The 13,050-nt window shown below is 37.9% G+C and overlaps 1 protein-coding gene across 24 annotated transcripts in view; it reads right to left on the bottom strand.

Annotated features, from left to right (window-relative positions):
* DTNA (dystrobrevin alpha) overlaps positions 1 to 13,050 on the bottom strand; it is a 396,061-nt gene that overhangs the window by 121,394 nt on the left and 261,617 nt on the right. For all 24 annotated transcript variants that reach the window (XM_054537800.2, XM_054537804.2, XM_054537807.2 and 21 more), the window contains one exon: positions 4,388 to 4,468. In XM_054537800.2, the coding sequence (XP_054393775.1) occupies positions 4,388 to 4,468 (81 nt within the window). The remainder of the gene's footprint in view (positions 1 to 4,387; positions 4,469 to 13,050) is intronic.

Genomic DNA, 13,050 nt, shown 5'->3' with positions numbered 1-13,050 from the left:
ATCCATTAGTTCATTCTCTATAAAAAAGTAGGTTCTGGGCCTCATTTAGTTCATAGGTGACAGTGGCCTCTTGTTCAGAGTCCTTTTGGAATCCCGGGAACTGACCATTCTCAGCATACGTTAGGAATTGAATAGAAGAAAATAAACATGAATGTCAGTGATAGGAACCAGTTGTCCACATGGAAAATCATAAAGTAGGCAAGGGCTGTGGGGAAAGAACTATAGGGAATTAACCAACATTTATGAAATTTGGATTTAGATCATAGATAAAAAAGAAATCTCCTGAAAACCTACACAGTCTGTGCTGTATCCAGACAATATTCATTTTTTTTTCTAGGTGATAGTTTTACAACAGCCAGTTTTTGTTTTTTCCTCCTTTATGTAGTTTTAAAACTTAGTTTTGTTAGTATACGCAATAAATTTTAAATAAGGTATGGACCTAAAAGTAAACAATCTATTTTCATTTAAGATCCATTGATTTCTACGAAGTAAATACTATAATGAGTTTCTGCTATTGTTTGAATATTTGTGTCCCCATCAAATTCTCATGTTGAAACTTAATCCCTTAATGCGATGGTATTACCAGGTGGGGCCTTTTAGCAGGTGATCAGGACTTGAGAGAAGAGCTTTCATGATGGGGATTAGTGCCCTTATAAAAGAGGCCCCAGACCAGGCGCTGTGGCTCACACCTGTAATTCCAGCACTTTGGGAGGCCAAGGTGGGCAGATTACATGAGGTCAGGAGTTTGAGACCAGCCTGACCAACATGGTGAAACCCTGTCTGTACTAAAAATACAAAATTAGCCGGGTGTGGTGGTGCATGCCTGTAATTCCAGCTACTCGGGAGGTTGAGGCAGGAGAATCGCTTGAACCTGAGAGGCGGAGGTTGCAGTGAGCCGAGATTGCACCATTGCACTCCAGCCTGGGAAAAAAGAGCGAAACTCTGTCAAAAAAAAAAAAAAAAAAAAAAAAAAGCCCCAGAGGGCTTCCTTGCTTCTTCCACCATGGGAGGACACAGTGAGAAGGGGCCACCTATGAACCAGACGGCTGCCCTCCCTAGATACCAAATCTGGCAGTGCCTTGATTTTGGATTTTCTAGCCTCCAGAACCATGAGAAATAAATGTTGTTTATAAGCCACCCAGTTTATGGTATTTTTGTTAGAGCAGCCTGACACTTTCCAATTAAAAAATGCACTTACAAATATGCTACCTACATTTTGTTTCTTATTTCTTTTATTGTAGGGCAAAACTCCATTATAAGGTATCATAATTTATTGTGGGTTAGGTTTATTGCAGACTAAAATTACTTAAATCAGGGAATATATTCAATGTTGACTAATATTATGTCATGTAAACATCGCTGCTTCTGGTTGGTTAACTTTCTAGAAGGAAGGTTTCAATTTTGATTAAGATAAGCCAAGATCAATTATGTAAGCATTTTACAAATATCTCTGAACATCACAACTGTTTTATTTATTGTTAGAAAGGAAAACTTTGCAAAGACATATAGTACTTGCATTTAATGCCTCTGATCAAGGTAGAAACAATTTTTAAAACGTTAATTTAGCAAAGCATTCAAAACATGCTTGTTTTTCTTCCTTGGGCCCTAACTTTGTCTAATTTTGTAGAATGTAATATCTTTTCTCATCCTGAAATACAGGAACCTTACAAGGTACACTGTAAAATAAATAAGACTTTCCTGATATCTCCTTCTCTAGGAAAGTCCTACCAGTGACCCTCACCCCCAACAAGTCAGGGCACTGACTCCCTGAAGCTCTCACATACCATGTACATATTTCTATCATTATCTTTCTACATGGTTTTATAAATCTGCTTAAAAGCCCACATGCTCAGTTAGATTTTGAGCAACTTGAAGGAAGGGATTGCATGTCATTCATCATCACACTATCTGTGGTACCTAGCACAATGTCAAACATATAGCAGGAGCTCATTATACACTTACTGAATTAAGAGGTCAATGAATGGACACACTGAAGGGCCACTGGACAGGTATAAGCTTCTATTTTCACCCAGGGATGGATTAGCATCCTCACTTCTTCCCTACTGTTTTTCAAGAAATTCCAAGACAATTCTGGATGCAGGATAAGGATGTGGACCAGAAAAGAACAGAAAGAGGAAAAGGAAATGCCCAAGAATGAGAAAGGGCCTTTCTCAGAGAGCAGGAGGCATGGGATAAGGCCTGTGGACCATAACTGGGGACAACACAGTGTGTCCACTTTAATGTTGAGTGGGGACAACACAGTGTGTCCACCTTAATGTTGACTGCAGTGTTGCCAAGTCCCTGATTCCCTGAGCCCTTCCCTTTCTTTCCGTTCCTTTCCTTTTCCTTTCTTTCTTTTCTTTGTTTTCCTTTTTTGCTTTTTTTTGGGGGGAGTTCCTTCTTACCATTTTGTAGTCTTTTATTGGAAATCTCTAGCTCTCCTGAACGGAGCCTAAGGCAGGCTCCGCTTGGCAAAGCTCTAAGGGGGACAGAGCGCCTACCACTTACCCTCTGCCTTCCCCTCCAATTTTGAGGCCATTGTAGTGGTCACACATGATAAGAACATGGGACAATCATATCCCTTTTAATTGCTGAAAACACGGAGATTCTTCCTTTTGTTTGTAATCTGGGTGATGTGTTTGAAGGGGAAGAGGAAACTTCTTCTGTGGGAACATTTTCATTGGCCCCTATCACCAGCACTGGAGATGACTTTTCTTGACTCGTTAGGACTACAAATACAGCAAAAAATTCTTTCAACATCTGTAATACTTTTCTCACTACTCATTTTAGATTGCTTTAGCTTCCTGTGAGGAGTCAAAACACATATATGATGTGTGACCAGTGCTATGGTTTGAATGTTTGTCCCTTCTAAAACTCGTGTTGAAACTTAACCCCCTGTGAGGCAATGTTGAGACGTGGGGCTTTTGAGACGTGATTGGTCATGCGGGGTCTGCCCTCATGAATGGATTAATCCACTCATGGATTAATAGGTAATCACAGGAGTGAGGCTGGTGGCCTTATAAGTAGGGGAAGACAGACCTGAGTTAGCATGCTCAGCCTCCTTACTAAGTGTGCCCTGTACCATCTTGAGACTCTGCAGAGAGTCCCACTAGCAAGCAGAGAGTCCCACTAGCAAGCAGACTCTCACCAGAGGCAGCCCCTTGACTTGGACTTCTGAGCCACCATAACTGTAAGAAATAAATTCCTTTTCTTTAGAAATTGCAAAGTTTCAAGTATTCTGTTATAAGCAACAGAAAATGAAAATAAGACAACCAACTTACATTTTTCTTCCATCCCCTCCTTCCCCAAACTTCAGCCCCATTTTTAGCCACTGGGGCTGGGGAATAAGATGTAGATGAGAAACTTGAGGAATAGATGTGTACTTTGCATCCTCACAGTCATGATTAGCTGTAAGCCTAGAAGCCTGGGGCTGAGGTGACCTGCCCAGGGCCCTAGGAAACATCTGCTAGAGACTCTGAGAGGGTAGACATGTGGAGATGCCTGGTTTCTACCTTTACCATAAGTCTAATTACCATGCCAGTTATCGTAGAACTATGTGTATGTATCAGGAGAACATTACGGTTTTCATTTTTAAAAATTCATCCAATATTAATTAAAAAATGAGACCTTTTTTGTAAGTAAACTTTTTTAAAAATAAAAGAAAAAGTTATTACACATGAACTGTGAATCAATATTTTTTTCCAAGAGAAAATGGATATGGTAATACAATGGAAGTGTTGATCCAGCAGAGAATAAGACTGCTCATTGTGACTAGTGATCTAGCTTATTGCTTACATTTTTAAATTTGAAAAAAACTGGAGCAAGTTCCTTTGTTTCTTTAAGTATTGTACTTTTCTTGTTTTTGTCTGATGTACACAAATGTAGTTAAAACTCTGACACAAAGGGCTAATTTTTTTCTTTCAGAAAAAAACTTAAATGTTTTCCAAAGCTTTAAAATATTTTCCTGTCCTTGTAAAAGAAAATACAAATAAAAGAGGGATTTAATGTTTGATATTTTATAATGTTCTTGGAAGCCATTTTGATGGCACTGCATTTATGATACCAAGGTTAGAGAAAAGAAGAAAAACATCCATCTAGACTTAAACCATTCCAAAGTTAGAATTATATTGTACATGTATCCAGAGGTTCATCCTTTTAGTATGAACTAAACGGTTCATATGCTTTAGTATTTAAGCATTTTCAGATTTCAAGACTACTTAGGAGTCATCTCTACCATTTGTACATCATAATGCCCCTTTTATTGTTGTGTAAACATATATAACAATATTAGCAATATTTGTAAGAGAATCTAGTTTAATAAACTTAGTAAAAGATGTAAACTATAGGATTCATGATGGTAATTAGTCCAAACAACTGGCACACTTACAATTGCATTTCTTCTGAACAAACCTAAGCTTGCATGCTGTTCTGTAGGTGGAGAGTCGGATGCGATCCAGATCTTGAGCCCCTAGTGCAGGGAAAAAGGATACATAAGGTATGCCATGTGTGCAGAAAGAAATTTACAATGTTTACAAATAAAACAACTGCAGATATGATCCTTACACCTAATTTTATTTTTATTAGAATATAAATATAACTTTAAGACTTGAACAGATCTGTCCTATTCAAGGACAAGTTCCTCAGGTTCTAGGGAAAAAGAGCACACACATGTAATCAACATTGGAGATTAGGCTGTAAACCATGTTCTTGGATTAAGAAACACAATGTCATCCCTGTTGTGTCCACCACTTCTGAGAACAATCTGCTCAAGCTGTGACCTACAGTGAAACAGCTAGATGATATAGATACTATCATCAAATAAGCATTTAAAGTGCATTGCTATTGGTCATTAGAATGTGGCTGTTAGGTGACCGCATACTGACTGTTGAGCATCTTCTCTGTGTGCCCTTAGGCCAATTGCTTTTAGAGCTTCAATTTTCTCGCTTGGAAGATGGGGATGATGATAATAATAGTACTTATTTCACAGGACTGTTGTAAGGATAAATGAGTGAATATACCTAAGGCACTTAAACACTGTCTGGCACACAGTAAATGCTGCATAAGTATTCATTTTTATTACTAACAACTTTCTTGTGATCCTTCCTGTCAATCTCAGAGGAAGATATGCCTTTCTAAAGCAACCTCTCCCCTTTCTTTGACTGTGGCTTTCAGTTCCTTCCTAACTTAGAGGGAACACATTCCCTATATTCTTAAACTACTTTCCTTATTCCACTCTTCCACTTAGGAGTCCAGCATTGCTCCTGATGCCCAGAACATCAGGTCTAAAAGCTCTGCTCAGAATCCAAGCTTGTCTGCAGGTTCTTTCCAGCTTACTTACCTAATGACATTGCCCACTACTTTCTACCTCAGAATCTCTCGTGGGCTTGGTCAGTCTCATCTCAATACCCTGCAGATGGGCTGCTTGTTACATCAAGACCTGAGCTCCTAGTATTCCTCCCACCCTCCTTTGAATAAGTTAATCTCTAGACTGTGTCTAGAACACATTAGACTACCAATAAATGTCTGCTTTTCTCCATTTCTACATATTTGCTTTTTCTAAGCCCATGTTTATGGTCCATAACAGATATAAAGGCATGTATTGAACTTTTATCTTTACCAGTCACATACTAATAAAATGTGCTATGTGAATCCTTTAGAGTAAAACAGAATAGAAAGTAAATGAACTATCCTGGAAGCAATTATATTAGAAGGCCAATTAAGTGCTTTCCCAGTGAAACTCAGCATGAATTAGCAAGTGTCCCTCAGTAGGGGATTTAGCATTTCCTCAACGCAAACCGATATCTTCAGATTCACTTAAAGTGTTGCCAATAGTCCTGTTACCTTGTGGTTTTACAAAGCAGATCATTAAACGGTCACTCTTAATAAAGCTTATTAGAAGCTCTTTAGTTTAATTAGATCCCATTTGTCAATTTTGGCTTTTGTTGCCATTGCTTTTGGTGTTTTAGACATGAAGTCCTTGCCCATGCCTATGTCCTGAATGGTGATGCCTAGGTTTTCTTCTAGGGTTTTTATGGTTTTAGGTCTAACATTTAAGTCTTTAATCCATACCTAATGCTAGATGACGAAGTTAGTGGGTGCAGCGCACCAGCATGGCACATGTATACATATGTAACTTACCTGCACATTGCGCACATGTACCATAAAACCTAAAGTATAATAATAATAATAATAATAATAATAGAAAAAAATTAATTTTTTAATAGACAAATAAAAATTGTATGTATTTATCAGGTACAACATATTTTAAAATATGTATGCATTGTTAAATGGCTAAATTGAGTGAATTAACATATGCATTCATTATACACAAAAAAATAAAGCTTATTATTTGACAAACAGACTTAGTGACACTGAGCACTTGAGGGATCAAAGAGATGGGTAACTACCCTCACCCAATGCAGGAATTCCCTTAGAAATGTTCTCAAGAGATGAACATTTAGCCAATGGCCATGTAGGATTATTTCCAATGATAGAGAAGATTATTACTTGTGAAAATAAATGAACTTTAAAGGAAGTAAACTTTAACTCTGTCACTTCTCAGTTGTGTGAGTTTCACCAAGTTTTTCCTTGGCATCTCAATTTCCTCATGGATAAAGTGAGATAACAATATCAACTTTACTGGCTGGTAATAGACAGATATAAAGTCTCGACTTCTGCACTGGGAACATAATGACCGCTTAACAGTAAATGGGCCCCTTAAGAGGCTTCATGTGCCATTTCTGAGCAAAAATATGTGATAGAAATTTCTTTTTTATATTTGAGCTTTGATTTGCCTCCCTGTAACTTCAACCTATTTGATCTAGTTTCCCCTGGAGTCACATACTCTTTTCCCCCTGCCATTTGAAAATTCATTTCTGAAATATTGCAAAGCAGCCACATTATCATTATTAGCATCCTCATTACCATCTGAAAATTATGTGCAGAAGTCCTTGTCATCATGGACTTTAAAATTTAGCTGGGCAGGTAGCTTCTCCTTGACTTTTTTTAGGGTAAAAGATGTTCAACTCCACAGCCATTTCAGGTATACTGTTTATCTGTCTGGTACCCAGTAGGGCTTCAATTCATGGCAGTTGTTATTATTATTTTCATTATGATCAAGCATGGTTTGAAACCCTTAAACATTCTAGTCACCCTGTTCTGTGACTGGCTAATATCTGTTTAAAATTAGGTGTCCAAAATTAATCCAAATAGCTATTGCTTTAACTGTACAGAATATACAGAAAGCAATTATTACTACCTTTGATAAGGACTCCTAACTAATGTGATCTTTTTTTAAAAATAGACAGCTCATTATGCCAGCTTTTATTAAGTTTGAAGTTAATTAAAAAACTGCTTTGAAAAATCATATGCACTTCTATATAAGTCAAATCTTTTCTATTTGCTATTTAAATGCCTATTTTGGAGCTAAGGGTAGGACGTCGTATTTATCTGGTTAGTTACTTTTAAAATTTAGCTCATACTAAGAACTTTTCTGAATCTTTTAAAATTCTTAAGTTGTCACTGGAACTTCAAAAATCTTTCCTAGTTTCATGCCCTCTGTAAATCTGACTCATGTGGGGAATGAGCTCTCTAGGATGCCCGATAACCAGAGACAGAGAGACTTTTAGAAATACCTGAATGCTAAATCTGCCTTTGCTCCCAGATGAGGATATACTTTTATTGGTGCTACATTTGGCTCAGCAATCAGGAGAGTCTCAATATTTGTAAATAATCACTTAAAAGAAAACATTAGGGGCATAGATTATTTGTGTAAGTTCTTCAAGCATAATGATTTAAGCTCCAGATGAAAAAAAGTTTGTGATGTGGCACATAGTTAAGTTTCTCAGTTTCTGCAAGACCTTACCCTCTGAGCACAGTAACCCTGGCACCTCTGCACTTTCCTCTGATTGAAGTCCTGCGGAAATATGGCAAAGGTGCACTTCTCCAGGATGCAGTAAAGAGGGATGTGGAGATGCTGCTTTGGGCCTGAAGTGCACTGACTGCTCTCTCCTGTCCTATCACTGTGTGGACTTAACTAACCCTGTGTTTTGTTCAAGAATCAGGAAGAGGTCTGTACGTCTATAAATGTTGTATAAATTCTTCCTGGCTGATGATGTAAGCCCTGAATATTAAAAGGGATGTGGTGAACGATACAATTTACTGTGTCAGATATAGCAGCACACAACCGTGCACAATCAATGTATGTGTTAACTGCAGGATCCATCCAGAAAGGGACCAGAAGAAGCTGGGCTGAGATATGATACATAGCCTCTTACTCTGTTTATCTGCCTTGTCAAAATAAATGTATTTTTCTTTGCCCCAACAAACCATGAACTTAACCCAGTTTTACATGTGTGGTCTTTTCTTGAAGGTTTATAAACCCAAAAACCTACTTTGGGATTAGTTCTGTGTCTTCATTCGAGTCATTGATTAAAACCAAGGACCAGAACAGGGCCACAAACAGAGCCTTCCAGGATACTACTAGAAGCCTTCCTCCAAGTTGATAGACCCATTAGTTGTGGCTTTAGACATGGTCATGACATCCCCTATAAATCTACCTAACTGTATTGTGACCCAGTCCACAATTCCCCAACACATGCACAGTCTAACAGCTTTTGTCAATATCTTGCTGAAATTAAGGTTAATTTTTATCAGATGGTATTTTTCTGATCTAGCAGTCTGGTAGTCTTATTAAAAAGTGTATTACCTGACTTTATTTATTTATTAAAAAGATGGAATTTAAATAAATGAGTAAAGAAATAAAATCAGCAGAACAATCTTTGCATTTAGCATGTTGACATGTCTAGAATTACCACTATATTTTGGCCAGGATCTAGATAAGTTTCGTTATGAAACTTATAACCAGTTCATACCCTAAACTCCAAAGAATCTATACTTTTTAATAAAAAAGTACAGAATTTTCCCATTACATTTTTTTTTCAATGTACTCTTCATTATTTTTCAAAATAATGGATAGTGGTTGTTTTCTGAATTATATCACTGGGATATAATTCTTTAAATCTGGAGATTCAACTCATTTAAGTGATTTCTTAGTTTTGCTTCATACTAATACAGTGGGGGATGGCATACATAATTAAGGGTTGAGATAAATACTATTTTCTCTACTTCTACATATATTTGAAACTTTTCATAATAAAAAAACTAAAACAAATTTATTTAAGGCAACTCAGTGCTGTTGCACCGTCTCCTCAAGCCTCTTGTACCCATGTCATAGTTGGAAGGAAGTAATAAATATGACAGCAAAGACACAGATTGTTTACACTGTTATCAACAGCAGTTTTTCCTTTCTTCAGCCCTTTTTGAAAAGATTCTCTTTCTTCTCTTCTCCCTCTGTCCCTACTTCCCTCTCTCTCACTCCCGTCTTTCCTTCCACCTTTTCCCTACCCATTCATTTGTTCATTCAACCAACCAATCAACCAACAAATCAACCAACCAGTCTTATCTAACTTTTGGTTTTAGCTTTTGCACTCTGAATATTTTCACACAATTTTTGTATGTTTTGCCTTCTATATTTTGATAGCTCATATAAAACCTTCTATTAACATATAGCCATTTTGATTCTTAAATATCTCATTCATTTAAAAGTTTTGCTCAACATATATTTCCAGAATAAAAATGAAGCCTATGACGAACCTGCTGCCTGAACTCTGCCACGCTTTATCATTGGCTCTGTATGTATGTGTGTGTGTGTGTGTGTGAGAAGGACAGAGGGAGAGAGAGAGATACTGAGAGGAAGATAAAGCAGTTTGGGGGTAAAAAATGATTGCTACCTTAGGTAGCTGAGTGGAATAGAGTATCCCTCATTGAGCTAAGTAAGGTACAAACAGGGAGGAATAGGTTTGTTGATGGGTGAAGACAGTTTTGGGCTAAAGAGTTTGAGTTGCTTCTAAGATGTCCAAGTGAGATATCCACAGGACAGTTGGATATAAGGATTAGAGCTTTAGTATATTCCAGAAATTATCAACAAGCACACAAAATGTAGTAGTGTGCTCGACTGGGCCAAGATTGCCAACAGGAGACTCTGTGCACAAGTAGGGCTATTCTATAATTCTAGTGACAAAATGAGGCACAAACTTGGGAATAGGAGTGCTCTCCCCACTTCTGAACTGTGCCCAGCCGCTTGGCAGTTGTTCAAAGACTGCAGGCTTTGGGAACACTAGAAGGCAGCCGCCTTGGCAGGAACGATAGGTATTTTTGTGATGGGCACTATTAGTGGAGTGACAATGAGCCCTCCTCAAGCTGCTTCATTAGCAGAAGACTTGACAAAAGTAGGCAAGGCTGGAAGGGAAGTTTAGTTTATGTGCTGCCTATTTTGGATAAGCTGGCTCATGAGAAATGGGAGTTGTTTTGGGGGACTCTGAACACTCAAGGGCCATAGCAATAAAGGTAAAGACTTGAGAGAAAGACAAATTGTATACGGAGAAAACTGGTCAAGAAGAAATCTTTAAATTCTCTGACTTCAGTGTCTAGAGGGTACTAAGAGACAGAAAAAGAGAAGTAGAGGGGACAGAAAAAGCAGGAGACTATGTTAGGGTGATGAGATAGAGAGAATTTCTGGGGCGGCGATCCATGGTGTTAATATCTTAAAAAGGCTGAGGAGAATGAGAAATGAAGAAGCAAGTGAAAACAGTCACCGTATCCATGAACCTACGGTGGTGGGGTCATTCGTGTCATTTTTATGAATTTTTGAGATCGGTGTTCTTAAACTCATGGTGTTCTTAAACTCATAGTGAAATCATAGGACATGATTTCAAAATCATGCCCTAGGTTCCTTTCCAATCGTGCATGTGCTGACTTCAGCCAACACTCTCAAGGATGGCCTGCCTTCAAATAATTCAACAGTACTTAGGGCGGGCACAGTGGCTCATGCGGTAATTCCAGCACTTTGAGAGGCCAAGGTGGGTGGATCACTTAAGATCAGAAGTTTGAGACCAGCCTGGCCAAACATGGTGAAACCCAGGGCGTCTCTACTAAAAATACAAAAATTAGCCAGGTGTGGTGGTGCACCTGTAGTCCCAGGTACTCAGGAGGCTGAGGCACAAGAATCACTTGAACCGGGAGGTTGCAGTGAGCCGAGATCACGCCACTGTACTCCAGCCTGGGCGACAGAATGAAACTGTGTCTCAAAACAAAAGCAGAAACAAAAGCCAAAAACGATATTTGTTGAGTAGTTTCATTTGCCTCCTTTTGATTTCAAGTCCCGTCTTTGCTGACAGGCTGGTGGCATCACTCTCATTTCTCCCCAAGACCTTCCTTACCTTGTTAGGCAGCCTTCAATGTTCTAAAAGTGTGTTTTCCAATCACTTCCCTTCTATTAAAACCTACCCATCCTGTGCCCAATCGGGTTTTAAACAAGCATTGATTCAGCATCTAAGGGGAATGGATTTGAAGGAACATGTCCTAGGTCTGTCCCTAAAAAGGAGTTCACAGCACTGAGTGGTGTGGACATGTTCACAAGTAACTACCATATAAGGCTAAGTAAATGTGCTCTGAGAGTGAAACAACAGAAAAGAAGGGAGTTTAATTCCAAGAACAAACAATTTATTCTGTTAAAAGTCAGTCTGATGAACTTATTTGAGCTGCTAAACTTATTTATGGCTGAAAAAGCCAAGGTGAGGATGACGTTTATATTTAACTAGAGGGTTTTTTTTTTTTTTGCAGCTTTAATCCAAGGTACTAAGCAAACTGATAATTAGGGCATTATTGTGAAGAGAATTTTTGGTTAAGGGAGAACTTGTACTCATACAGAATTTCTTAAATCAAAGTTTTTTATATAAAGCTATTTTTTTCTGTTTGTTTTTTAGTCTATGCTTCTCTTAATTTCATTTCTTTGCTATTTCTTCCTGCTTCTGCTGCTTATAGTAATGAGCTAAGAGTGAATGTTTAACACATATGTGCTGCAATCACCTGAATTTGCCAAACTTTCTTAACAATTTTTCTTATCAATTGCTCTCTGTTCTTTACCTTTTCTAAGACCAAGACCTCCTCAACTTGGCTGACTTTAGATAGACTTCTTCCTTGCTCTAGGCTTCTGACCTCTGTTTTCTTACAGCATTTACTTTAGAAAACTTTTCATTGTGAATTCTTTCTCTGCCCCTTTGAGATGTAAATATCTTGCCAAGTTTACAACCCAGGAATGTCTTTCTCAAGAACCTGGGTTCTAGCCCTTTGAAATATAATAATTGAAGGACTTATCACCTCTATCTCCAAGTCTTATCAGGAGGGTAGAAGCCTAACTTTTAAATGTGACAATTAGCAAAGAGATGGCCTAAACACATTGACCAATCTCCTCCCTGAAGTCCTCCAGTATTTTTCCCCAGTGCTTAAAGTACCTCCTGCCTTTTGTTCCAGGGAAGTTGATTCAGTCTTTCTCCCCTGTTGCAATAGTCTTGGATAAAAGTCTTCCCTGCCTGTTTAACTCTGTCCATTACAACTTTTCTTTCACATTTCTAATTTCTAAAGCAAAGAATCTCATTGGCACTTTCTTTTGTTGTTTTTTCTTTAAACATTTCTATATAATACTTAGATGAGAAGATTTACAAGTCTAGTCCTTTTTTGCTCCCTGTCTAGAAAGCACAGATTCCTAGAAGTTACTTTTTGAATCTTGATGTCAGTCTTCTCTGATAAGAGTTTCCTTTCCTTTCTTTGGTGTGCTGCTGATACAGCTGGGATACCCATATATTTTTCAACCATTTAGCACATTCTCAATATTACCTTTCTCTTTTGTATGACAGTCTAACTGTCAAAATCAATTGCTCCCTTTGAAACCAGCCAATTGTTTTATTCAGCAGAATCCTACTTATTGTGGATGTGTCCTACTTAGTGCTGATATAAACATGTTGCTCAAACTAATGAATTATTAAGGTCAGACATGTTTAGCTGTTTTTGCCAACATTTGAGTTGGAACACCCAGGGAGGAATGATACATATTTGTTTGGCTTGTTTATCTATTCTGACCATTAATCACATGAACTCATAGAACTAATAAAGCTGCAAGACATCACTGTGATGTTTCTATGAAAATATAAA

The sequence above is a fragment of the Pongo abelii genome, chromosome 17 (assembly GCF_028885655.2).
Source record: "Pongo abelii isolate AG06213 chromosome 17, NHGRI_mPonAbe1-v2.0_pri, whole genome shotgun sequence".
Taxonomy (NCBI): domain Eukaryota; kingdom Metazoa; phylum Chordata; class Mammalia; order Primates; family Hominidae; genus Pongo; species Pongo abelii.
This window is presented reverse-complemented; position numbering and strand designations above follow the sequence as displayed.